Source organism: Euwallacea fornicatus, chromosome 5 (genome assembly GCF_040115645.1).
Source record: "Euwallacea fornicatus isolate EFF26 chromosome 5, ASM4011564v1, whole genome shotgun sequence".
NCBI lineage: Eukaryota > Metazoa > Arthropoda > Insecta > Coleoptera > Curculionidae > Euwallacea > Euwallacea fornicatus.
The window spans coordinates 5,516,260-5,539,268 of NC_089545.1; the positions used below are offsets into that span (position 1 = coordinate 5,516,260).

The 23,009-nt window shown below is 39.1% G+C and overlaps 9 protein-coding genes across 15 annotated transcripts; 4 read left to right on the forward strand and 5 right to left on the reverse strand.

The window, feature by feature from the left end:
* Positions 1 to 42: 42 nt before the first annotated feature.
* pins (G-protein-signaling modulator pins) lies at positions 43 to 4,599 on the forward strand. 4 transcript variants are annotated; one of them, XM_066282351.1, is made up of 11 exons: positions 43 to 202; positions 482 to 714; positions 768 to 913; positions 968 to 1,100; positions 1,462 to 1,701; positions 1,772 to 2,036; positions 2,084 to 2,275; positions 2,363 to 2,522; positions 2,576 to 2,707; positions 2,758 to 3,034; positions 3,267 to 4,599. In XM_066282351.1, the coding sequence occupies exons 1-11, from the start codon at positions 158 to 160 to the stop codon at positions 3,346 to 3,348; spliced, it is 1,905 nt and encodes a 634-aa protein (XP_066138448.1). In that variant the 5' UTR covers positions 43 to 157; the 3' UTR covers positions 3,349 to 4,599. The 4 variants fall into 4 exon arrangements, with proteins under 4 accessions (XP_066138448.1, XP_066138449.1, XP_066138450.1 ...); XM_066282352.1 differs by having other exon boundaries at positions 2,363 to 2,519; XM_066282353.1 differs by having other exon boundaries at positions 2,363 to 2,507.
* Positions 4,600 to 4,702: 103 nt separating this feature from the next.
* Positions 4,703 to 5,984, reverse strand: Surf1 (surfeit locus protein 1). Its single transcript, XM_066282358.1, has 5 exons — positions 5,705 to 5,984; positions 5,462 to 5,583; positions 5,217 to 5,408; positions 4,996 to 5,169; positions 4,703 to 4,945 (listed from the first exon to the last, which is right to left on the reverse strand). Exons 1-5 carry the CDS (start codon positions 5,867 to 5,869, stop codon positions 4,738 to 4,740), a joined length of 861 nt encoding a protein of 286 aa, XP_066138455.1. The 5' UTR covers positions 5,870 to 5,984; the 3' UTR covers positions 4,703 to 4,737.
* A 154-nt stretch (positions 5,985 to 6,138) lies between these two features.
* Positions 6,139 to 9,256, reverse strand: DUBAI (Deubiquitinating apoptotic inhibitor). Of its 2 annotated transcripts, none has more exons than XM_066282753.1 (5): positions 9,014 to 9,256; positions 8,232 to 8,599; positions 7,479 to 8,182; positions 6,987 to 7,410; positions 6,139 to 6,935 (listed from the first exon to the last, which is right to left on the reverse strand). In XM_066282753.1, the coding sequence occupies exons 2-5, from the start codon at positions 8,590 to 8,592 to the stop codon at positions 6,394 to 6,396; spliced, it is 2,031 nt and encodes a 676-aa protein (XP_066138850.1). In that variant the 5' UTR covers positions 8,593 to 8,599; positions 9,014 to 9,256; the 3' UTR covers positions 6,139 to 6,393. The 2 variants fall into 2 exon arrangements, with proteins under 2 accessions (XP_066138850.1, XP_066138851.1); XM_066282754.1 differs by lacking the exon at positions 9,014 to 9,256 and adding an exon at positions 8,723 to 8,970.
* Positions 9,257 to 10,166: 910 nt separating this feature from the next.
* Positions 10,167 to 12,879, reverse strand: LOC136339481 (LITAF domain-containing protein). The gene is made up of 3 exons (XM_066282783.1): positions 12,578 to 12,879; positions 10,963 to 11,122; positions 10,167 to 10,643 (listed from the first exon to the last, which is right to left on the reverse strand). The coding sequence occupies exons 1-3, from the start codon at positions 12,693 to 12,695 to the stop codon at positions 10,538 to 10,540; spliced, it is 384 nt and encodes a 127-aa protein (XP_066138880.1). The 5' UTR covers positions 12,696 to 12,879; the 3' UTR covers positions 10,167 to 10,537.
* Positions 12,880 to 13,017: 138 nt separating this feature from the next.
* LOC136339479 (SOSS complex subunit B homolog) lies at positions 13,018 to 14,622 on the reverse strand. Its single transcript, XM_066282780.1, has one exon. The coding sequence runs from the start codon at positions 14,257 to 14,259 to the stop codon at positions 13,630 to 13,632; it is 630 nt and encodes a 209-aa protein (XP_066138877.1). The 5' UTR covers positions 14,260 to 14,622; the 3' UTR covers positions 13,018 to 13,629.
* Positions 14,623 to 15,035: 413 nt separating this feature from the next.
* Positions 15,036 to 16,140, forward strand: LOC136339478 (histone-arginine methyltransferase METTL23). Its single transcript, XM_066282779.1, has 4 exons — positions 15,036 to 15,192; positions 15,290 to 15,614; positions 15,665 to 15,946; positions 15,999 to 16,140. Exons 1-3 carry the CDS (start codon positions 15,106 to 15,108, stop codon positions 15,928 to 15,930), a joined length of 678 nt encoding a protein of 225 aa, XP_066138876.1. The 5' UTR covers positions 15,036 to 15,105; the 3' UTR covers positions 15,931 to 15,946; positions 15,999 to 16,140.
* Positions 16,141 to 16,142: 2 nt separating this feature from the next.
* On the forward strand, positions 16,143 to 17,307 carry LOC136339477 (acyl-CoA-binding domain-containing protein 6-like). Its single transcript, XM_066282778.1, has 3 exons — positions 16,143 to 16,653; positions 16,710 to 16,943; positions 16,994 to 17,307. The coding sequence occupies exons 1-3, from the start codon at positions 16,294 to 16,296 to the stop codon at positions 17,159 to 17,161; spliced, it is 762 nt and encodes a 253-aa protein (XP_066138875.1). The 5' UTR covers positions 16,143 to 16,293; the 3' UTR covers positions 17,162 to 17,307.
* Positions 17,308 to 17,372: 65 nt separating this feature from the next.
* mRpS35 (mitochondrial ribosomal protein S35) lies at positions 17,373 to 18,758 on the reverse strand. 2 transcript variants are annotated; one of them, XM_066282768.1, is made up of 6 exons: positions 18,529 to 18,758; positions 18,378 to 18,465; positions 17,921 to 18,328; positions 17,737 to 17,863; positions 17,517 to 17,682; positions 17,373 to 17,467 (listed from the first exon to the last, which is right to left on the reverse strand). In XM_066282768.1, exons 1-6 carry the CDS (start codon positions 18,623 to 18,625, stop codon positions 17,388 to 17,390), a joined length of 966 nt encoding a protein of 321 aa, XP_066138865.1. In that variant the 5' UTR covers positions 18,626 to 18,758; the 3' UTR covers positions 17,373 to 17,387. The 2 variants fall into 2 exon arrangements, with proteins under 2 accessions (XP_066138865.1, XP_066138866.1); XM_066282769.1 differs by having other exon boundaries at positions 18,378 to 18,481; positions 18,529 to 18,634.
* A 177-nt stretch (positions 18,759 to 18,935) lies between these two features.
* Cdc27 (cell division cycle protein 27) lies at positions 18,936 to 22,610 on the forward strand. Of its 2 annotated transcripts, XM_066282750.1 has the most exons (13): positions 18,954 to 18,991; positions 19,084 to 19,164; positions 19,226 to 19,301; positions 19,361 to 19,783; positions 19,839 to 19,962; positions 20,015 to 20,159; positions 20,212 to 20,418; positions 20,477 to 20,580; positions 20,628 to 20,790; positions 20,858 to 21,040; positions 21,101 to 21,694; positions 21,751 to 22,132; positions 22,193 to 22,610. In XM_066282750.1, the coding sequence occupies exons 2-13, from the start codon at positions 19,141 to 19,143 to the stop codon at positions 22,258 to 22,260; spliced, it is 2,493 nt and encodes an 830-aa protein (XP_066138847.1). In that variant the 5' UTR covers positions 18,954 to 18,991; positions 19,084 to 19,140; the 3' UTR covers positions 22,261 to 22,610. The 2 variants fall into 2 exon arrangements, with proteins under 2 accessions (XP_066138846.1, XP_066138847.1); XM_066282749.1 differs by having other exon boundaries at positions 18,936 to 19,164.
* The last annotated feature ends 399 nt before the right edge of the window (positions 22,611 to 23,009 follow it).

The window sequence follows — 23,009 nt, forward strand, 5'->3', positions numbered from 1 at the left end:
AACTAACTGGTTCTAACACAACCACTTCAGGTGTCACTTGTCAAACTTGTCGGTTGCAACAAACAAAAATAAATAGCGAGTTTATTGCTTTAAAAATGCTTTAATTACTGCAAATATCCCTTTAAATCACCGTTTTAAGTTCATTAAAGTCTTAATAATGTCTGTGACGACCAGTCAAGAGAACGTGCAGAACGCTGTACAGGTAAACATACACTTTTTCTCCGTTTTAAACCAAAATTGGTCCACTCCCTTTTCAACATTCCATGCATTCACAACATTAGTCACCTTTAAAGTCCAAATAGAGCCCCTTTTAATACGTGCCAATTAGTTCAATTAACAGGAAGTGTCTTTAATTCAATTACGTCAATGTCCAACAGTCCCCTATAAGGCTTCCTAATGGTTGTTAAAATCAATGATAAAGAAATCTTGTTTTTTAAATTCCTACTGGTAAAACTAGTTAAGAGGGCTAATTCTTTTTTAGGAATTCGATGGTTCCAGTAATATGTGCTTAGAGCTTGCTCTTGAAGGTGAGAGGCTGTGTAAAGCTGGGGATTGTCGAGCTGGAGTGGCTTTCTTTCAAGCTGCAATTCAAGCAGGAACTGACGATTTGCGTACCTTAAGTGCCATATACAGCCAGTTAGGGAATGCATATTTCTATTTGGGAGACTACAATAAAGCAATGCAGTATCATAAGCATGACTTGACTTTGGCTAGGTAGATAAAATTTTGTTTTAAAAGGGGGGGGGTTGTTAAGGGTCATTATTTAGGACTATGGGTGATAAACTGGGGGAGGCCAAGTCTTCAGGAAACTTAGGAAATACACTGAAAGTAATGGGGAAGTTTGATGAGGCAGTTGTGTGCTGTAAAAGGCATTTAGAGTTAGCACGAGAACTTGATGACAAATTAAGTGAAGGTCTGTTATTTTAAGATTGAGTTGGAATTATTTATAAATGAAAATACCATTTAGGGAGGGCGCTGTATAATTTGGGAAATGTGCATCATGCTAAAGGCAAGCATATTGGCCGAGTAGGCCAAAAGGATCTAGGAGAAATCTCTGAGGAGGTGAAAGAGTGCCTTCAAGAAGCTGTTTCTTATTATGAGTAAGTGCAATAGTTTGTTTCAAAACGTGTCAGTAACTGAGCTATTAAACATGGTTTTGCTATGCAAAGGAGGTTGTTTTGGCAAAAAATCCCCAGTCATTTTTCAGAGGAGGTACAAGACTGTTTTCGCAGTGCTATAAGTTGTTATGAGTAAGTTGAATTATAGTGGTCGGCCTCAAGCATGACTTCCAAGCACCTTTGATTATTTTGCTCACACAAACTCCATTATTGAATTTAGATCCTTGCAATGTAGTTTTTATAGTATCTAAAATCGTATTTATATTTTAAATGGTGTAAAAGAATTTCTATATATTTTTAAAAAACATTTATTCAGCGTTGTTAAGTTATGTTTTCTGCGTAGAGAAAACCTGGCGCTGATGCGCGAGCTAGGCGACGTGGCTGCTCAAGGCCGCGCCTGCGGTAATTTAGGCAACACGTACTACTTGTTGGGCGATTTTGGGCAGGCGATTCACTATCACGAAGAAAGGCTATCAATCGCACGTCAATTTGGTGATAAAGCAGCTGAAAGGCGCGCACATAGCAACTTGGGCAACTCACACATTTTTATTGGACAGTTCGAAGAAGCGGCTCATCACTATAAGTAAGCTTCACTGCCTTTCATTTTTAATTTCCAAAAATGAAAAAAAAATTTAATACGCATTTGCTTTTAGACGTACCCTGGCACTGGCTCAGGAACTCGCCGATCAAGCCATAGAAGCGCAAGCCTGTTATAGCCTTGGAAATACTTACACCCTGTTGCGAGACTATGAAACGGCCATTGAATACCACTTGAGGCATTTGTTGATTGCACAGAATCTTAGCGATCGAGTGGGGGAGGGGCGGGCCTGTTGGTCTTTGGGTAATGCGCACGCATCGCTAGGTCACCATGATCAAGCCCTCAATTTCGCCAGAAAGCATTTGGGAATTAGTAAAGAGGTACGTAATAAGCGTAATATTTCGACATTATTTATTAATACAAATAGATCGGAGATCCTTTGGGCGAAGCCACGGCCAAAATGAACATCGCCGACTTGAAAAAAGTATTGAATTTACCCGAGAGCCCCGAAGCGATAGACGAAGTCCCACCACTGATGAAGACTCCAGGGAGGCTCGACCGAGATAATTATTTGCACAGGGTGAGACGCGAAAGCATGGAACAGCTTAGTCTTATTAAGGTAGTTGCTTTTGTGGTAGTTTTCTCTGCCTTTCTGTCACCATTTTAGACAGCTTTAGATGTCATAACTGAGTTATTTCGTGTCTAGATGACACCTGATGGGAAAACTGGTGGGGCTAATATGCCCGGTAATCCTGCGGGTAAAAACGAAGACGAGGACTCCTTCTTTGATCTACTGAGCCGCTTCCAGTCCAAACGAATGGACGATCAGAGGTGTTCCTTGAACGTAAAAGGTAGGGAACATTGTAGTTATGCGAAACAGTACTATCAATATCAATAAGCATTGTTAATATCTACACAGGTGAGAACAAGGAGAACAAGAACATGGTGAATATCCCGAAAAATGACGAACCCGAAGATCTTTTTGATCTAATCACAGGCATGCAAAGCAAGCGGATGGACGAACAGAGGGTGGAACTACCCAATTTACCAGGCAAGCTTATAATTTCTTTATTCGTAATTGATAATGATGACTCCATCCAGGATTACAAACGTCTTCGAGGCAGCGCCTGGCCGATTCCAGCATCCCGGACGATCATTTCTTAGATCAGCTGGTACGGTGTCAGAACTCGCGGCTAGATGACCAGAGGTCGCCTCTGCCGTCCACGGCAGACGAATCGGAGAGCGTGTCCCTGGCTGTAGCCCCGGGAGTCCCACGGGGAGCTACTGTCCCAGATGAAGACTTTTTTTCATTGATCATGCGCTTCCAGTCCGGCCGTATGGATGATCAGAGAGCCGCGGTGCCCAGAAGCAACAATAGGTTAATGGTTTGCTAGATAATTCCTTTCTATCCATCACTAATGCGCGAGAAATATGAGTTATTTTATGATTGACTCTAAGTGCACGATTCTCAAAAATTGAGTTTTTTCTACTTTTAACAAACCTCCTTCAAGCAATAATATTCATTCGTATGGGACAAAATATTTTTGTTCCATACGAATATTTTTCAAAATGAAAAGAAAAATTGCAGCAATTTTTCTGTTTCTGAACAGGATGGCGAATGGTACTGTACCACAACATCATCCCTCTACGAATGGCCTAAACAGCTCCAAAAAAGCATTGAAGAAGAAATAAAGCTGGTCCTTCACGTAACATTAAACAAAAAAGCAACCATAGAGTTAAATAGTACAAGAACTAACCTAAGATTGTTATTCACATATAGAGAAGTATTGAGTAGATTACCCTCTGAATTGTTATAAGTACTTACCTTTGAGAATCTCAGAAGTTCAATGCTACTTAATGTTTAAGAGCTCTTGTTAAAGAGGGTGTAATTGAACAAATTTTTAACCTTTTCATTTAGGTTTTAGTTGCATTTATCAGGTTTGTTCTGAGCGTGAAATGCACCCAAATAACTTAAAGTGCCAATTTCATTTTTTTAACATTCTCATCATATAGTTTTTATCTTTTTTATACTATTTACTTAAATTTTTATATAAAGCGCGTATATATTTTCAACATTCGAATAATATAACTCAATCGAAGATAATAAGATTCCCTGAAATAAAGGGTGTTCCTGATTGGTGTAAGTTTCCCAACGAACACATGTATTCCCACTCAAAGACGCTATTAATGTTTATTAAATGTCCAATGTCGGACTAGGTCCTTGACTAAATCGAGCAGCGCAGCGCTGTGGAATTGTGATAAACCGTTTGCGCCAATTTTGTTCCTCCATTATTATGATGGAAACGTACCGTTATTTACACCGCATTTTTTAGGCAAATTTATATAGCAAACTTGACTGGAGGATTAAAGGCGAACTTCCGGGCTTCTGTTATGACGAAATGTTCCGCCATGTAGATGTTTAACCAAACCAGCTGTTTGTCTCTAGTTATATGAGGTGTCTAAGAGTTTTTTAGTTTGGATAACCAAATTGTATACGAAAATGTAGGTGCCAAATTTTTGCGTTTTGAATCGAATTATGCCCCACAGATAGTTTCCACATAAACTTAAATTATTGAAGAAAGTATACGGACAGAAGGTCTCAAAACAAATTGAAAGTTTTAGCCTTGTAGATCAATACTCTTCACTGTACCAGTGCTGTACTTTGATCAACCTCAGATGATTATTTTTGTGAAAAGTTTACGCGGTGTTCCCTAAACATGCGGGGCAAATTTAAGGAGATATTCCTTGTTAGCATAAGTCCGTCCCTATTTCAGAAGGAAAATATAATTTTTTGCAAGCTTCAACACCTGGTATTCCGGAAATTTTCGCTCAAGAAAAAATGTCTTTAAATTTGTGCCATGCGTTTAGGAAGTACCATGTATATTATTTGTCTTTAAAAATATACAAATTATGTATAAGAAAAATAAACGTATTTTAATTCAATATTTTAACAGGCATTTGAGAGTCTCTTATTCTTCCTTAAACAATCCTTTAAACTATCAATTTCATACCGTTCCAGTGCTTTTCCTTAAATGAATAAAATAAACAACTTGTACATAATATATTACACAATAACCTGGTTTATCGAACTTTAAAAACGTATTTACGTATCCACATGTACGACGTTGCTGCACTTAATGAAAACCAGGTAATGACATAGGATAAATGTTCGTTCCTCAATGTAACCCTAGTCTGATCCCCTAATGGACCATCTTGTATGTTATAGTCTGTGGTCTGGTCAAGGAAGATTGGTGAGGCCCCAGTGGCTGCACACATTGATGCTAAATCCCTGTATTAAATTTACATAATCCTATGTTGCAAACAGAAATGTTAACTCACCTATAAAAATACAGGTTACTGCCTTCTTTATGCTTTATACTGAAATTGGGCCTATTTTCGTTTAGTCTCAACAAACCAATGAGGTCCACGACTCCATTGACTTGCCCTTCTGCTCTGGACGAAGGTTTTAGTTTCTTGGTAGGAACCCAGCCGCGGTTGACCAAAATCGTTTCACTATGTTTTCTGGATTACTCAAAATTTGATAGATAGATACTACTTACTCCCTGTCAGCCAATTTAAAGGGTGTGACTACTAGATAGCCTTGACTCTGGGTGTCTTGAAAAAACGATTTTGGTGTTGAAAAGTTCTCTTTTCTGATTAAACTTCTAGGACCCATGTAAATTTCTTTTTCATGTAAAAAAGTGCCTTGGACGTGAATGGGGTAATACTCCAGGTCTTTTAATTTTTCAAAGCTGTAGCAAAAAGATTGTGAAATTAATTTAATAAATGGTAAGAGATGAAATACCTTTGGGGTAACTCAATGGGAGTACTCTGTGTGGTCTGAGATAACTGAGAAAGTAAGTGTTCTTTCCAGAATTTTCTTTTCACTTGCCATACTCCCAAGCCGAAAGATGCCACAGGTATCACCTGAATCAATTGTAGAACCATTAAAAGAAACAATTTGAAACAGAAATCTTAATCTGTATATAGATGTATAAACACATTGATGGAGAGTAAGGAAGCCTTCTGGCCGAACGCAATTAATTACCAACAAAAACCACCCGTAAGGTCCAATTTCTTCTAAAGGTGACCCTTTTTTTCGTAGTAAAGGTCGGGAAATTTGTTTTAATTTCATCTTATCACTGAAGTTCACTACGGGATGGTGCAGAGTCCTGGGCCTGGTAACTACTATTATCCTAAACAAGTGATTCATATTAATTAGGCGTACTTATTCAGTTTTTTTTGTCAAGTGAACTATTTTTACAAATTTGAGCTCGAAATGTAAACAAACTTTGAGGTTAAAACTGAGATAAGGTAACAGTTATAGGGTGTATTTTCACGCACCTAGAGAAACACAACGTCAAGGGGAACAGGGGGAGCCTTCCTGGAGCGCATTTCTATAAATAATGTAGATAAAGTAGAAAATTCCCTAGTTTTTCGAAGATTGAACACATTGAAATAAAATTAATAAAAACTGCACAATTATAAAACAACAACATTTATTTTACTATTAATATTGTGTGTAATTAAATATACATCATAATAGTAATCAAAAACAAACCTTCTTAAAAATTATATTCAAAGAAAACTCCGGTCCCACCAGAGATGTATTATTTTACAAGAATAACAACCAATTGCATTGGCCGAAAGTTTCCAGCTACAACAGACTCACTAATACTTTTTGCAACCATTTCTCTCACCCATCAATCTCCTTTTTTAGACAAGTGTTTGTTAACTTCAGCACACATACATATTTCCAGGGGTTGAATTGAACCCTCCTCCACCGCAGCCTGGAGGAGGTGGGTCGTCTTTCCGGGATTTTGATACATCCCTGGCAACTGAAACGCGCGAAGTCCTCTCACTGTCCGCGCGATCTTTTGTAACAGCGCTCTGCAAGGGGATCGAAAGCGCGTCCCAAGGCAAATTTTCCGGTTCAATGACGTCTTCGCACACGTAAAACAACACGTAGGGCGTTTCGGGGGGTTTGAGCGAGTGCAAACTTTGTTCAGCCGCCTTGCTCACTGCGCTGTCATTGAATTTGTACCAGCCAGCGGAGTCTTTGGCGAAGGTGTAATAGTGCCCAGAGTCCACGCTGGTGCCATGATGCACCACTGCGGCATAGAGATCGAAAAATCTACCCTCTAGGCAGATGCGGCTGTCCAGGTTAACGCGCTGCAACAGCTTGGTGCGGGTCTGCGAGGCGGGGTCGTACCGGAAGTGCTTGAGGGTTAGAATGAGGTGGGTGGGAGCTGCCACTACTGTAGTGATACGTTCTCCATCTGAGAGATGCAATGAAAAGCTTATTTTAACTCCTTAGAGAGAGTACTTACCAGTCAATCTATCACATACGTCACACCGGTACTGGTTATCCCCACAGAGTTTCTCAGACTGTAAAAAGTATCCCAACAAATCCTGCACGCTCTGATTGTCAGAATTCGATGGAAAGGAGAGCTGCAGTTCGCGAAAATTATCTTCTTTCTCGCTTTTGGTGCCGCATTCGCCACAATGGGACACCGTCATGGTTTTACCACCAAAGGAGCGCTGCACCACCGTGAGAGACGCCTCTGTGTCAGTTGATTGTGAGACTTGACCCAACGGACATGTGTAATGCTCATAACTGCCACTTAGATTTTTTTCCTGTTCATGCAAAGTGTCTAGGAGATAGCCTAGGAACTCTGAACTGTCATGTTGGTGCCCCATTACAAAGCCGGGAGGCCGCAACAGTGTGAGAATATCCCGGGGAGATAAACACATCTAACAAATAATGCAAAGGAGACATAAGTCTTTGGAAGCTTGAAAATATGTTATAATATTAAACTAACTTTATTCGAGTGCTGCAACAAGGCAAACAGGACCTGCAGCTTGGAGAATAATGGAGGCAGAGCTCCGCCCTGATGTGAGAGAACATTATTCCGAAACGTTGCGGTCATATACAAAGCCTGCAGTACACTATTCATGTAGCAGGTATTCCCCAGATTGTAGAGGCCTACTTTGTCATCAGGGCTGCGTAATGGTCCATTATAAGACCACCCTTCACAGCTCAAGGGCTGATATGCTACAGTATTTCGAAATGGAGCCAAAAGTTGCCTTATTGGCTCATACAGCTCATTGAAACCAGAAAAATGATCCATCAAAACTGTAAACAGAGTGACCAGCTGTAGGAGATATGGTTTACTTGTTTCATCTTTGGCTAGGATGTTGACAACATTTGGAATATGTGGCACCACTTTATGAAAAGCTGCAGGACTACGCTGCATTCTAGTTAGCATGTGGTATACCACAGGGAAGACACATTTCCGGCTGTCGTGCAGTACAATTAGCTTGAATAGTGGTTCAATAGTGTCCAAGGTGACTTCTACTAGGATGTCATAAAATTGCTCCTGTTCCAGTCCTTTCATAAAGGTCAAGACCAGGGGGCCAAGATTGTCAGTCCAGGTCCATTTAGTCAGCCATATACATAAAGTGTGCAAAGCTCTTTCTAATTTTTGTTCAGGGTAACCATCATTTAGGATAAATTTAACTGCAGCTGTAAGGAGAGTTTTAGATTGTATAAAATTTACATCTAAGGCCTTTACCTGGCAGAAACTCCACATTGAGCAATTGCAACACAATGGACATGACAGGACTAGGTGTTTTTTCGGGATTTGAAATCTCATCATATAAAGCTTTTAAGGTGACAAAAATTACATTCTTGTTGTCATTTGCCTTCAGTAAAATCTCTTGGATGCTCTTGATGTCTTCAATAAACTTCATGTATGTAGTAGGGTTACTGGGTACTGCCACAGTACCCAGTCCAGTAACAATATAAGCATATATGGTGGTGAGTTTATTGCTGTCCTGTGGCTGGATGTCTTGCAGGACTCGCAAGATAATTTGAAGCCTGACTTCTGGTGAAGTGGCAACTGGGCCCACAACATTCTTTTGTTTGACTGCCATTATTCAACTATAAAGGACAGAAAAAGGCATCTTAAGTCTCATGAAAAGACATAGTTTAAAGATACTTTAAGTGATTTGGTGTCATTAAGAAACACACACATGAAATTGATTACTATGAGAATGAAAGTACTTTATATTTGTAAGTGGGAATCCTTAAGGAGGCCATAAATCTATCTTTATTGATTTAGCATGGATTTGTCGCTGAAATTCTAGTATTGTTTTGATTGACACAACTACCAATTAGCCAGAAGAGCCCCATTTTACAATTCTTTAAAACTACAACTGCATTGGTAAGATGAACAATCAGGAACCACTTTTGAATCACCGGCGATGCTTTGTTCAAAACCGAGCTAAAAATAGTCCTTTCGCGAATTTACAAGCACTTTTTAGCAATAAATTATAAATATTTAGAGCTGCTTACTTTCGGTAACCTTTTACGTCAGGCCAATGTCATATCCAAGGAATCGTCGGCCCCAAAATGTGGACGACGTTTAGACCACTAGTCCGAGACCGTAACCTCTACTAACAGTTCAATTTTATCGTTATTTTAGCGACAATTTAATTAAATAAAAGCGATCAAAAATTTGCGAAAAGTGTGCAGAAAAGTCGAGGAAATGTGAAAAAAAGTTGTTGACTCTTGGTGACAGTTCTTAACAGGTGACGTTCCAAACAACACGGACAAAAAGAGGATTTTAAGGGTCTGACGGTTTTTATAAATTATTGGACAAGCTTGTTATAAATGTCTAACATAAAAGAAATATATTATAATTATAGGCTTTGAAGTAATGATACCACTAAGTGTTAGATAATAAACGGTAAAATTGATGATTTGCTAACTGCAATCATTCTAGAGATACGTTTGGGTTCAATCTCTGGACTCCAGTATTTTTCAATTTTTGACCTTCCATTATACAATTTGAAACAATTCTTAGGCTGCCCTAAAATCTGTCTGCGTCTCAACCATATTCCTCGCTCCAAATAGTAATGAATTCTTTGTGTCGAAGCGTTTATGAAAGCACAATACAATTATTTATCACACTAATGAAACGAGCTATTAATTGGCAGGATTCTGACGAATTACCATTACTGTAAGCTATAAGGAAAATAAAAAATGGCGTCGGTGTGACATTTTATTGTTTTCGTGGCCTCCCTAGAAATGTTCTCAGCAAATGAGCTGGTGGTACTCAGAAATTCTACACAGTTTCTGAAAAACTCAATTACCATAAACATTTATTACTTTTCTTAGCTTGTCTTTTGCATTTTACATTAAAACTTTCCTAAACTGAACTGATAATAACATTAATTAATTCGCCGATAATTCATAACGACAGCATGAATAAGCGGCAGCAAAAATAAACGTGACGAAATGGGTGCTTTGGATTTAGATCGTTGCGAAGAGCAGCACTGAAAGGAAGGCCGGAGGTGAATTACGATTGCTTGCGACCGAAGCAAATTAGGATTTCCAGATGTTGCGAATTCTAATTTTAATCGCCATGTTAATGGTGGAAACAAGGCGGCGCCAGCTGGTTTTGGCATGAATTAATTGGGATGAAACAATAATAAACAAGCCGTAATAACATTGATATAAACAGGAGTTTATTTATTGCGTTTACACGTATATTACTAAAGTGCAAATCGAATATATATGCGAGTGATTTTTGCGATTACTTTTCTTACTTATTAGCAAGGTAAGCTAGTCACCTTTGATCTTAAATATTAATACATTAAATAACGGGTAATCAGATCTACAAACACATATACACATTACACTGTAGCATAGGGTACACTGTAGCAATTACGTATTAATCATCCCAAACTGCGACAAACAACTTGTTAACAATCTCCCCGTGTTATCTGCCAGCCCTGGTTAAGCTTGATGTAAGGTACTCAGGTAATTTAAACAAACTAAAGCGAGTTTCCCGTATCGCCAATTGTCGGATAAACATTATTTCTTATACGTTCCCAGGTACGAGTCGCAGTTGGGGCACGAATGGGAGACATCCATGCATTGCTCCATGCAGCAAGGAATCAGGCAGCACCCACAGAAGCACCTTTAAGGTAGAAAAGCACGGGACCTTAATCCATCGAAATTTATCGATCAACGTAAATATTAATGGCGAAACAGTTCGATTATAATGGCCATGCAAATGTTTGTACAGCAATTACTTCATTGCCCATTAAAATTCCTCTGCTCTGCACCGAAATCTGCAGGGAATCTAAATGAGCACATTAAGCAAATGTGTCATGCCTAATTTTCGTTGTTTGTCAGACACTAACAGTAATAAATTTAACGCATTGGGATTTGAACTTCTTCGAGTTTCATAGAGAATCAATTGACATTCGCCATTTTGTCAACAATAATAATCTTACCCGATGAGACACAAAACGGCGCTTGCAATGTAGGCCCTGATTCCGGGTTTTGACTTGGTACTTGTATCGATCTCAGCTCCACAGTGTGGGCACACCATGTGCGTGGAATTGGGCCCCACCACTGGAACTATTGTGGTCAAGATTTCTGGGTCTTTCCTCACTAAAACGTAGTAGTAATAATAATAAAGTGTCTGACGCGTGTGTACGATTTTTGGCACGGCACAATAATGATGAGTAATTTTGGGATAACCATGGGAGAGGTATTGTGTTTTTGAAAATATCGGCATTGATAGAGTGCCGCTCATTCACGTTTCCAATGGAAACAATTAAAACTATGGGACCAACCTTTCCTTCGCCATTAATTAAAGCGCTTTTTGAAAAAGGAATTGGAGCGATAAACACAGGGACAGAAAACTCTCCTGGGGGCGCTTTTAATTTAAAGTCATTGAGTTGAGTGACGACCTTGCGTTTCAGGTCAAGCTAAATTCTGCAAGAGAATTTACACACACTTTCCCTTCCATTTCACCGCATAACAAAGTGAAAGTTGTGGCTAAATTCCGATGCTTTGCATTTAATTTGGTTCGAAAAGAGCCATTATCTAGGAATTACACCTTTAATTTTTTCTTAGGAGATAAATCCACTCTTCGTTAACCAATTTAGCAGCAGTTTCCATCCTGCTCAGCTTGAACCACATAAATTTACATAACTTTGAATGTCTAATTAAATTTTAATATTTTCCTAACGGACTTCGCTTCTTAGAGCTATAGAAGAATATCGGTACTAAGACTCGACGAGAACTGCATTAAACCCATTGGAATGCTCCCAACAACGTGCTGGAAAACACATACTTCGAAAGAAATCTAATACCATTTACTCAACAAAAATCTAAATTTCCGGTTAGCGTGTAGAGGCGTTTTTGTGGATTTAATGGGAAAACGTTCCCTGTGTCGTTTCGACTTTTAAAGGGAGCGCTAAAAGCATCTGTCCACGTTAGACGTGTATAATAGGGTCCTTGTCAACGAGTTTCTTCCATGGAGTAAGCCTCAGTATTTTTGGCTTTAACGTTTGGAGTGTCGTGAAAACTGTGACATAACACTTTCTAGACAGTAAAAAAGATGTAGGCTCGTCCCGATAATTAAATAACAATTATGCGACCCGTTAAGGCCAAAAAAATCAAACTCCAATTAAGTTTATCAAATAGACAATTTTCGTTATTTTCCAGGTGAAAATGGGTGTACTTTAATCCATCTATATTTAAAAAAAATCCACCTCTACAATTAATACCTAGACCTATTCATTTCCTTATTGCCCATAAACCGGATTGTGGTACCCACGTAAACAATTAAGTTTAGCAGCTCAAGACATTTCTTCGCTAAATTTAGCGTTGCTCATTGACGTCATTCTCTCGCACAACATATGACCAGATCATTCTGTATTTCAAATGATGGGTGCATCCTTACATCACGAAAAAACTGGACCATTGACGCAGCAGAGGTTAACGCATGTTATCAAAAATCCATTACTTAACTACAATGGAAAGTTTTGCAATAAGATTTCCCGACAAAATGGTGAACAAATCTTATGTATAGCTGAAATAGATTTTTGATATACTTACGGTGGTAGGTAGGAATGTATGGGGCACTGGGGGGTACACCCCCGACGGCCTGTGCATAACTAGGGGGCGCCGCCGGCGGTGGTCCGTATGGAGGTGGCATGTCGTATCCCTTGCTCATCTTATTAATCAAACTTGTCAGAAACAAACGCACGTCAAATTCCCACTAACGATTGCAGCATAAGAGCTCGATTCAAGGCGCGGACTAAAACTAACGAGCAAGCGATGGACGATCGGCGCTTGTTTCACGTTCTAAATCTGGTAGGCCGAGGTCAAACTTTTCATCCGAGCAGTCAACGGCGAGCGAAAACAAAACACGTCGACGGCTTACGGCTAATCGCTCGATTTTTTAGATTTTGATGATGACACTTAACCGAAACCGGCTATTATTTAGTTTGAGAAACTTGCGCTTCTCAGGGAATTTTTAAGAGAACTAGCGAGAATTAAAAAGGGAAAACTAAAGATTTAATTCAATACGTCATTTCTCTTATTAGCTGATGTGCTGCTTTGTCTTAACATTACAGGTTTATGCCTATGCAAAAGTGCAGCAAAATTATAAACAAAATGTCCAAAATAAGACAACCCCTAATCCGGGTGATTTATAACTACTGGATCCTCATCTAAAAACCCAATAAACTAAACAAAATAAAGTTAATAACTGCCATGATGGAAATTAATAGCTTCTTAAGTACTATATAATACCAAGTTATAGTGCTCTGCAATAACTGTTCAAAATAAAGCTACAACAAAGTCCTCATGTGTCCATCCATGTTTTCAAATATAGATTTCCCTTCCAGAAAAATCTGGAGTTTTGAAAAGAGCACATTGAGTTGAAAATTTATCTCAATTTTGTCTCAACCTGGTTCAAACAGTTGTATTAGATGCTTTTGAAAAGAATTTAAAATCCTTAATTGTTGTATACTACATCATCAGCTCACATTAACATACATATTTTCAAACTAATTTGAACTGTATTACCAAGGAAAAGATAAAATGGCTTTAAGCATCTTGTGGCAACTCAAAAGTTGTCAGTCTATAGTAATCACAATGTAAACTTAAGTCCTTGTGTGTCGGTTCCTATGCTGGCCCCCTCTAGAGCCTCTCTGCCTCTTCGAATCACTACCACTATTACCTGCCCCGCCACTGTTACTTGCAGGCCTTGCCAAGTTCCCACTATTATTTGCCCCACTCTTGGTACTGATAACATTATTATGCTGAACAGGAGCACTAGAGGTTGTCACTGGTAAATTTGCGGCCCCCGAAGTTCCCACCCGACCTACCCCATTGTTAGTTCCATTATTTATATTGTTTTGAGGGGGAGGCGGGGGCTGCTGCGTGAATAAATTAGGTTCGGAAATGTTGTGCTGTTCATTGAACACCATACAAAATTCCCCGATCTTCTGCAAGTCTCCTCCCTTGGAGGTGTACAAGGTAAGGCAGTTGCGGAACATGTTAAGGTAGCCTTTGGTGAGGCGGACAATGTCCCCCGGCATCAGGAGTTGTCCTGGCTCGTCCCATACGCTAGCATTTACGCAAGCTGTGGCGTCCGCCACTTTAAAGGTCCTCACTTCCCTGTTCTCCTTGGTGAAATTCACGGGGCCCACTTCCAATACTATAAAAATGACGTTGAAGTTCTTGAGACCCGGTCGCATGTCCTTGATTTGCACATAGTTGCTGTCCATCATAGACTCCTATGAGGCTCCTAACCTAGAAAATTTGTGGCTTAACGTGTGAGTTATCGCGATTGGAGGGATTTGATTAATATTGGACTTAGGGGTTTAGCTTATGCTTGAATTATGCGCAAATAGGTAAAAACCATTGGGATATGTAGGGAAGTTGTTATGGGGCATTTAAATGAAAACATATCATTTTTTTAAATGTCAAGAAGAATGTTACAGCTATCAGATGTGCGTTTGTGCGAGAGGACAGGGATTTGGAATTAATCAAGTTTCTTGTTTTTATCTTATTTAATCACACGGGCTAAAAAGAGACATAACGTGGTCCCGGAGATCGTATTTTTAATAACTAACTTGTTTATCTGTAAAAGACAAAGAGCAAATATGTACTTATATAACCTTCATATCAAAAATGGTTGCTAAATATTGTTGTCAAGTTGTATTGAAAGTTTTATTTACAGGGCAAGTGATAAAAAAATATACATTTTTTAACGTCGAGTAAAATTCAACGTATCAATTTTTGTAATTACTTATTAATGTATCTATCCTAAAATTATTATAATCAAACTTTAAAACAATATTAATATTTTTCTTTGGCTTATTCGCTCCGCTCTTTAGAGAATATACTAACAGAGCACTTTGACAACGTTGTAAAAGTAACCGTAAATCTCTAACCTAACTTTTAAATTCTAATCTTGTAATCGATCACGTTTCGTTGATTTGGAGAATAATTCGCTTTAAATATTCAAGAAAAGCCGCAAGACTCTTCAAGCAACGAGGTAATGACCCGAAAACATTGAAAAGTCTCCAATGCACGCCTTGGCTGATTAACGATATCCCCGGCCCAATTTTTCAATGTCTGATAATCCCACAGAGCAAATAAAAAAATTCGTATTTAGCTCGAATTGCAAGAAGGAAGTACTGGAAATCTTCATTCCAGAGGTATATTCTCCGTCTGTATTGGGAAGGGTTGCATTGTAGCTATGTAGAATCTTAATTTCCAAATTGTTAGTTACTTAAAAGAGGTGAAAATTTACAGCTTCTTCAAGGCAGTTACTCATTTTACACTTGGCCCTCAGCCCCAGTGCTAGCCTGGTTCCTTTGGGAGAACCGTGAAAATCTCCCAGGCCATAGAGTATTGGAATTGGGATCAGGCACAGGTTTGCCAGGTATTTTAGCAGCCAAGTGTGGGGCTCAGGTCACTCTCAGCGACTCTGCCACCCTGCCCAAAAGCTTAGCTCACACAAAACGCAGTTGTCATATTAATAACTTAACATTAAATGAGAATATCCGAGTGATTGGGCTTACTTGGGGTCTGTTTCTCAGTAATTTGGATTCATTGGGGCCTTTAGATCTCATTATTGGTCAGTTGCATTATATATTTATAAGAGTGTGTTTATAAAATTTTGTGCAGGTTCAGATTGTTTTTTTGAACCCGCGACATTTGAGGATATAATTGTAACTGTGGCGTACCTCTTGTCAAACAATAGTGGAGCCCGGTTTGTGTGTACTTATCAAGAAAGGAGCAGTGATTGGTCAATCGAACATTTACTAGAAAAGTGGGGATTGACCTGCAAAGTACACAACATCAGCAATCTTGGGACTGCAAGTGGAATTGATATTCACGAGATAATTGGTGGCCACACCATTCACTTGCTGGAAATTACCTGTAAGGTTTGAAATGGCCAGTAATGGTGTAAGTCACAAAATTGAGGAATTATTGAAAATTGACAGAAAGTTTGTTCTAGAGCAAGTTCTATAAACTCTTTGTAAGCAACATTCCATGGACTGTTAGCCATAATGAGCTGCGCCAGTATTTTAGCAAGTTTGGTCCTGTAACTGTTTCCACTGTTGTTTTTGACAAGAGCACTGGCCTGTCAAAGCACTTTGGTTTTGTGTCTTTTGGTAACCAACAAGGCTTTGAGAGTGCTCAAAACACTACAGAACACAAACTTGAGGGTCAACTACTGAAAGTGTCCCCTGCCTCCCAGGAGACATCCTCAAACGAGTAGCATTACAATTTCAATTAGTAGTAGAATTAGAATGGCAACGGCTACAGGCGACGACTTCAGTGATTTGGTTGAATTGGGTATTGAGGTGGGGACAGAGGATGAATTGACAGTCAAGTTTAATAAATGCGCCAGACATGTGCAAGCCATATCAGGCTCTTTGAGTGAGCAAAATCTTTTACAACTCTATGGCTTTTATAAGCAAGCACTAGAGGGACCTTGCAACACATCTAAACCCAGCTGGTATGATCTGAAAGGCAAAGCAAAATGGGAGGCTTGGAAGTCTTTAGGGGAGCTTGAAAAAAATGAGGCTAAAAACAAATATATTGAGCAAGTTTTTACTGCTGATCCTGAGTTTTCTTTAGATTTAAAGAAGGATAAAAGTGAAGGCTGGGTAATAATTATCATAAAAAGTGTGGATTTTAAATTATCTATCTTTGGTGCTTTCAGGCAGTTGGCGTTTCTTCCCTAATAGGACACCAAATTTTGTCTAGTGATAAAGATTTACTTGACTACATAAGAGAGGGAGATTTGGCCAAAGTAAAGGGCCTTCTGAGCCAATTGAAAGAATCTAAAAACGTCATTCACCAGGATGGCATGAGCCTTATACATTATGCAGCTGATGTAGGGAATGTGGAATTGTTGGATTTGTTGATAAATGAAGGCTGTGATATAAATCTCCAGGTTTGAGAATTTAAGCAAAATATTTTGAGATTCTCACAAACACATTATAGGACTCCGAGGGTCAGACTGCCCTTCATTATGCATCTAGTTGTGGTCATGCTGAATGTGTGTTGTTGCTGCTGTCCAAAGGCGCAGTTTTTGACGTAAAAGATACTGATGATTGTACTCCCTTGGATGTGGCCAGTGACGATGCTATAAGGGTGTTGTTTTCCAAGTAGCTAGAAAAAGTTGCCATATAAATTAATAAAATAGTCAAGTCTTTTAAAATTGTTTCTTTCATGAAATATGTAGGGCCAACCAGGTTAGTATAGTCCAGCTGTTTTTCCATTGCTCAGTATGGTAAATGATTACATGTTTATAGAAATTTTTGGCTATTATTTTCACCGCGTTTCTAAGAGAATAGGGGATAAATATATATAATTTCCAGTGTAAGTTTTATTATATTTATTCAACATTAAATTTTTGCAAGTTTAAAATCTGCCGTACTGCTTCTCCATATTTGGCCAAAGTGTAATCATTTTCGCCTTGAAAAAAAATATTAAATACAACCACAACTGATCTAATAAAACTCACCCTCATTCATATAACTAGTAACTGCCTCAGAGTAGCAATTAATATGGGGTATTTCTTCGAATTTGACTCCAAATAATGCCTCAACACTCTTTTTAGACTCATTTTTCTGCCAGTCATAATACTCCATATCAGCATGTGATTTCAGCTCCTCCCAGGATTCCATTTTCTTTAAAAAAAACATTCAAGTTTTGACTGACTATGAAAATATGAAACTGCTTACTTTTGACTCATGATACAAAGCTGTAAGCAAATACATGGCATAATCAGTGTTTTGCTTCTTTAAGGGGCACCTATCTGTGACTATGGTAACAATGTCGGTTTCCTTGTTATACTTGTTTCCAGCCAACCTACAAGCTTTTCCTGTTTAACTCATCATTGTCTCTACAAATAGACTAAAAAGGCACCTCAAAAACTTATCTGTAGCTCTGCTATCCAACTTCAAACTGCCTAACTTGAACTGTAAAGTCACAATCCTTGCCATTGGATTTCGTATTGTAGGGCTGCTATGACAGTAATCACTGGTTGTAAGTTCTAAAGGGAAAAGTTGTTCTATCTTAGAGTCTGAATCAAGACCTTTAGGCCAAGAGGTGCAAAATTTCTTAAGGACCTCACATTGTCTTTTAATAACAGGGGGAGTCAGGTGTAAGAAATTGGGGATTTTCATCAATTCTGCATTTGCATATTTATCAGGAGGTGGAGCTCCTTTTTTGGTAAAACCCTGCCTAACTGGTAGTGGTACTGTGGCTGGATGAAATGACCTAGGGCCTGGCCAAACACTGCCCCAATCCTGGTCTATGGCCATTTTATTTGTTCTAGAAGTAGTTTTGTTCGTTTTTGTATGTTTCCAATGAAGTTGTTTACCTGGGAGGGAGTACAGAAGTTTTCCGATTCTGCCGCCTTGCTTGGATGTGCTCTCTCGTGTTTCTTATATTTAACGCCCGGAATTGGTCTATAATGTGTTGATACTAACGATATTGGTTCATAGATTAATAATTGAGGGATAGGAGTTTACCATGCTTTTCTTCTGGGCTGCTTGAGTAGGTAGCTATCAACAGCTTTTCTCTACTCTTGAAAATAAGATTTTCCAGGTTTCTGGACAAGTGTAACATGCTAATTATTTTGTATCTAACTAATTTGCGTTATAAGTTTAGTTAAATTTTTTCAAGTCAGAAATATAGTCCAATGTGGTTATATGTTGATTGCAAATGTGACTCTTCGTGATATTTCGGTGAAATGATAAACAATTTATATAAGTTTTTTGATTTGTTATGTTGGTTACAGGTTTACAATACTTCCTTTTAGTTATACCAATTTGATTTTCCCTTCGTATCTCTTTTCATCTCATACCATAATATATTAGAAAACAAAGACAAAATATAATCGTGCTACACTGTATTTTTTCCTGAGTGATTATAGTTTGTTTTGTTGGTGGCAAAAGGTAGTAAAATGGCGGCTGACACTTTGAAATAGCTATTGTGAGTACAAATAATTAATAAAAATTAACTAATTTCCTTGTAGAGAGCAAGGAAAACCAAAAAATAATCAAACCTTCCTGTACCTCCTACAGTGCGTGCACAATGGCCCTTAACTGAATCTCATACATTCCTAATTGTAAAGTCTCGCAATGATTATCCAGGAGCCTGTAGAGGTAAGTTCCTTAGCATGGCTCTTTATTCAACTCAATAATCCCTTGAAAACTCACCTTTTAGGCAGCAATTTGGCATTGTCTCAACCATTACGACTATCCAGACGCAATATTTCTCTCGGAACGTTTATATGCTGAAGGTAAATTACCACAATTTATTAACAACAACAATTATTTATAATAATTGAAAACATTACAGTAAAGTCTTCAGAAACCCTATTCCTGCTTGCCACTGCCTATTATAGGAGCGGCCGCAAGGCCCAGGCCTACAATGCCCTACTGAATGGATGCGATCATGAGTATTCTCCTCAATGTCAGCTGTTGCATGGTGTTTGTGCTTTTGAGCTAGAAAAGTATGCTGAAGCTGAGTCAGCGATTGTGGCCACTGCTGATGGTTCAACAAGGACTCTTGATGATGTTGTGGCTGATTTTGGTGACCAGGCCTCATTTGCTTTAATGTTGTTGGGGAAAATTGCCTCTAAATATGAGGGAAGAATGAGGGCAGCAGAGGCTTGGCGAAAAGCCTTGAGACTCAATCCCTTTTTGTTTTCTGCCTTTGAGCTTCTATGTAATCTGGGAGAAAAACCTGATGCAGGTAGTGTGTTCCAGGCAGATAATATTGGTATGTAAACTTGGTTGATGCGTGAGGTGTTGGTTATATTTTTTGGGTGTTTTAGAAAATATGTCAACATGCCAGGGCCAATTAAATGGGCTCATTGAAAGTGTTATTTTGCATAACAACACTGAATGTAGCACTGCATCAACACCACCTCAAATTCTGTCAAATGCCATTCCTCCTAGGTAAAGTAAAGTTGATTTTTAAATGTTTATGCTTATTGTATTACCACTGCAGTATTAAACGTAAGGCCAGAGGCCTAACAGGGGTCAACTCCATGTCTCCTACATTGGTGTCTGGGTGCAATCCTCTGTTATTCAACACCCACATTAAGCATAGCAATTTGCTGAAGTTCAGAGCAACTGAGTCTGAGGTTGAGGATGTTAGTTCTTTGCTTATAGGAGCTATGAGTTTTCCTTACAGTGATTTTCTAGAGTCCCAGCTTTGGCCTCCTTTTAGACAACAGTTGGGAGAAGCTAGAGAGCACCCCTGAGCTTCCTTTGATAAAATCCCCTGAACCCTGTTTTAACATTGCAAAAAGGCTAAGATCTCATGAGGTTGAGCAGAATGTGACCCCTCACAATAAAGAGTCATTGGTTCTTCTCAATTGTAAACCTGTACTGAGCCAGTCTCAAGGATGGGTACATTTTAAAATTTTTTAGAGTATTTAGTATCTGTACTTAATATTTTGTTTTCTAGCAAAGCGCCAGTCACTCGCCCCCTGTATCAGGGTTGAGTGGTGCTTCAACACCTTTAATGCTAGAGCCAAATCAAAATGTTAGAAGAAGCTCCAGACTGTTTAGGTAAGTTTTTTCTTGTTACGATTCATATGCGTTAATGGAAATGTCAGTTCTAGCTCAGTAAAGGAGAATGATAAGTCGAATCGTGATATGTTTGCCTTTCCGAAATTAAGTTCACCAAAGGCATCGAAGAAAGTCAAACAGAGGGTGGCCCGGAATCTGGTTAATAAGAACACAAACATGGAGAATCAGAATCAGGTTAATGAAAATAAGGTGAGTTAGTGCTAGTTTGTCAGATTCATGGTTTCTTTGAAGCAAACCAATCGCCGATAAATTTCAGTCGCCTCGTAAGGAAAAATGCGAAACTGTGACGTCTCAAACGGACAAGGGCGGTTTGGAGCAGCAGGTAGAAGATGTATTTGAACTACAAAAGGAGAGCATTAACGGTCTGATGTCGCTATTGCGGACCTTGGGGCAGGCCTACTATGCGTTAAGTAGCTACGATTGCAAGGCCGCAATTGAGGTGCGCCTGCTCATTTACTTGAAACTTTAAAAAAAGGTAATACGTTATGTCTGGATGCAGCACCTGCAATTGCTGTCCTCGAACCAATTCAATACCCCCTGGGTGCAGTGCCTCTTGGCCTTGTCCTATTTCGAAATGAACGACTACGAGACCTGCGTGAAACACTTCCAATTGGTGCACGCACAGCACCCCCATCGACTGGACTACATGGACGTGTATTCTACCGCGTTGTGGCACCTGCAGAAAGAGGTGGCACTGAGTGCACTGGCCCAAGATCTCATCAGCACGGACAAAAACCATCCGGCCACGTGGTGCGTGAATGGCAACTGCTTTTCCATGCACAAGGAGCACGATACTGCCATCAAGTTCTTCCAAAGGGCAGTGCAAGTGGATCCGAGCTTTCATTACGCGTATACGTTGTTGGGTCATGAGTATATCACCACTGAGGAACTGGACAATGCTCTATGCTGTTTCCGGAACGCCATACGTATCAACGCACGCCATTACAATGCATGGTTTGGCATAGGGACCATTTACTCGAAGCAGGAGCGGTACAATTTGGGAGAGATGTACTATAATAGGGCACTCGCCATTAATCCTACCAGCTCTGTGATTTTGTGCCATATCGGAATCGTGCAGCATGCGCTCAATAAGGTAAGAAATATGACAATCGCTCAAGGATTTGGGAAATCTTTTTTTTTTCTTTAAAGACTGAAAAGGCCTTGGAAACGTTCAACAAGGCTATCATTACGAACCCGAAATCGGCTCTCTGCAAGTTTCATAGGGGTTCTCTGTACTTTGCCATCGGTCAGCATTCAGAGGCTTTAAAGGAACTGGAGGAGCTCAAAGAGATTGTCCCCAAAGAATCCTCCGTCTATTACCTCATAGGAAAGGTGCACAAGAAGCTAGGCAATACAGATTTGGCGCTGCAGCATTTCAGCTGGGCCACGGATTTGGATCCGAAAGGTGCGAGCAGTCAGGTTAAAGAAGCATTCGATCCTGCTATCGGACGTGGTTCCCGCTCCTTCTGTTCTAACGCCGAAATGAGCGAGAATCCCCAGTCTCCCGATGATTACGAGTCGGCCAATTCCGGTGAGTAATCGTCTTCTTTTTATGTCATCTTGTATAACTTCTTCTTATGATAATCGCCAGCCAATCAAGGGGAAAGCATCAATTTCGACGGTCTGCCTGACGATAGCGAGGACAGTACATTCGATTAAATGTACGTTCGGATAACCGCTTTTAATAAAACCTAGTGGCAAGTTTGCAGTTATAGGTACTTAGTAGCGGCGTTTTCGTATACCAAAGCGAGTCGGTTAATAAACGCATTAATTCGTAATGTTAATAATTCGTATATAATTTTCATGTAATAATTTTGTGCATAATACTCTCTTTAATTTTCTGTTGTATTATAAGTCATTGAATTAGTCCATTTACACTGTGTTCAGCGATGTGGAGGAAAGTTATTTTGCGGTTATTATGTAGGGTGCCGAGTGTACGAATATTGAGAAAACTTTATCTTTTGTTTGATTTTTTCTGGTAAATAAAAGCAATTTATGGAAATTAAAAACTTCAACTGCAACGGCCATTAAGGGATATGCTTACAATTAATGGGGTCATCGCTTTGCAACTTTATTTCCTAATGGCCTTGACCTCAATATCTACTAACGTCACTATTTTAATAGATGCGATATTTGTTTGTTTATTGAAGATATGGCGGGCGTGATTTTCAACGCTGTTTTGGTGCATATTTATGATTCTTTAAGTCCCGCCAATGTGAAATAAAATTATTGAAAAAACGCCTAAGTATCCTCAAAGTCATTGTTAAATAGTAACTAAAATTGTCTGACGTAACGTAAGACCTTTAACTTTTCTTTCAAATTCAGAAATTCAAATCTCCTTTAATCATCTCAAATCTGGACATTCTTAAGCATTACTCACCTCTTCTTAAAGTAAAAATTCTGTTTAC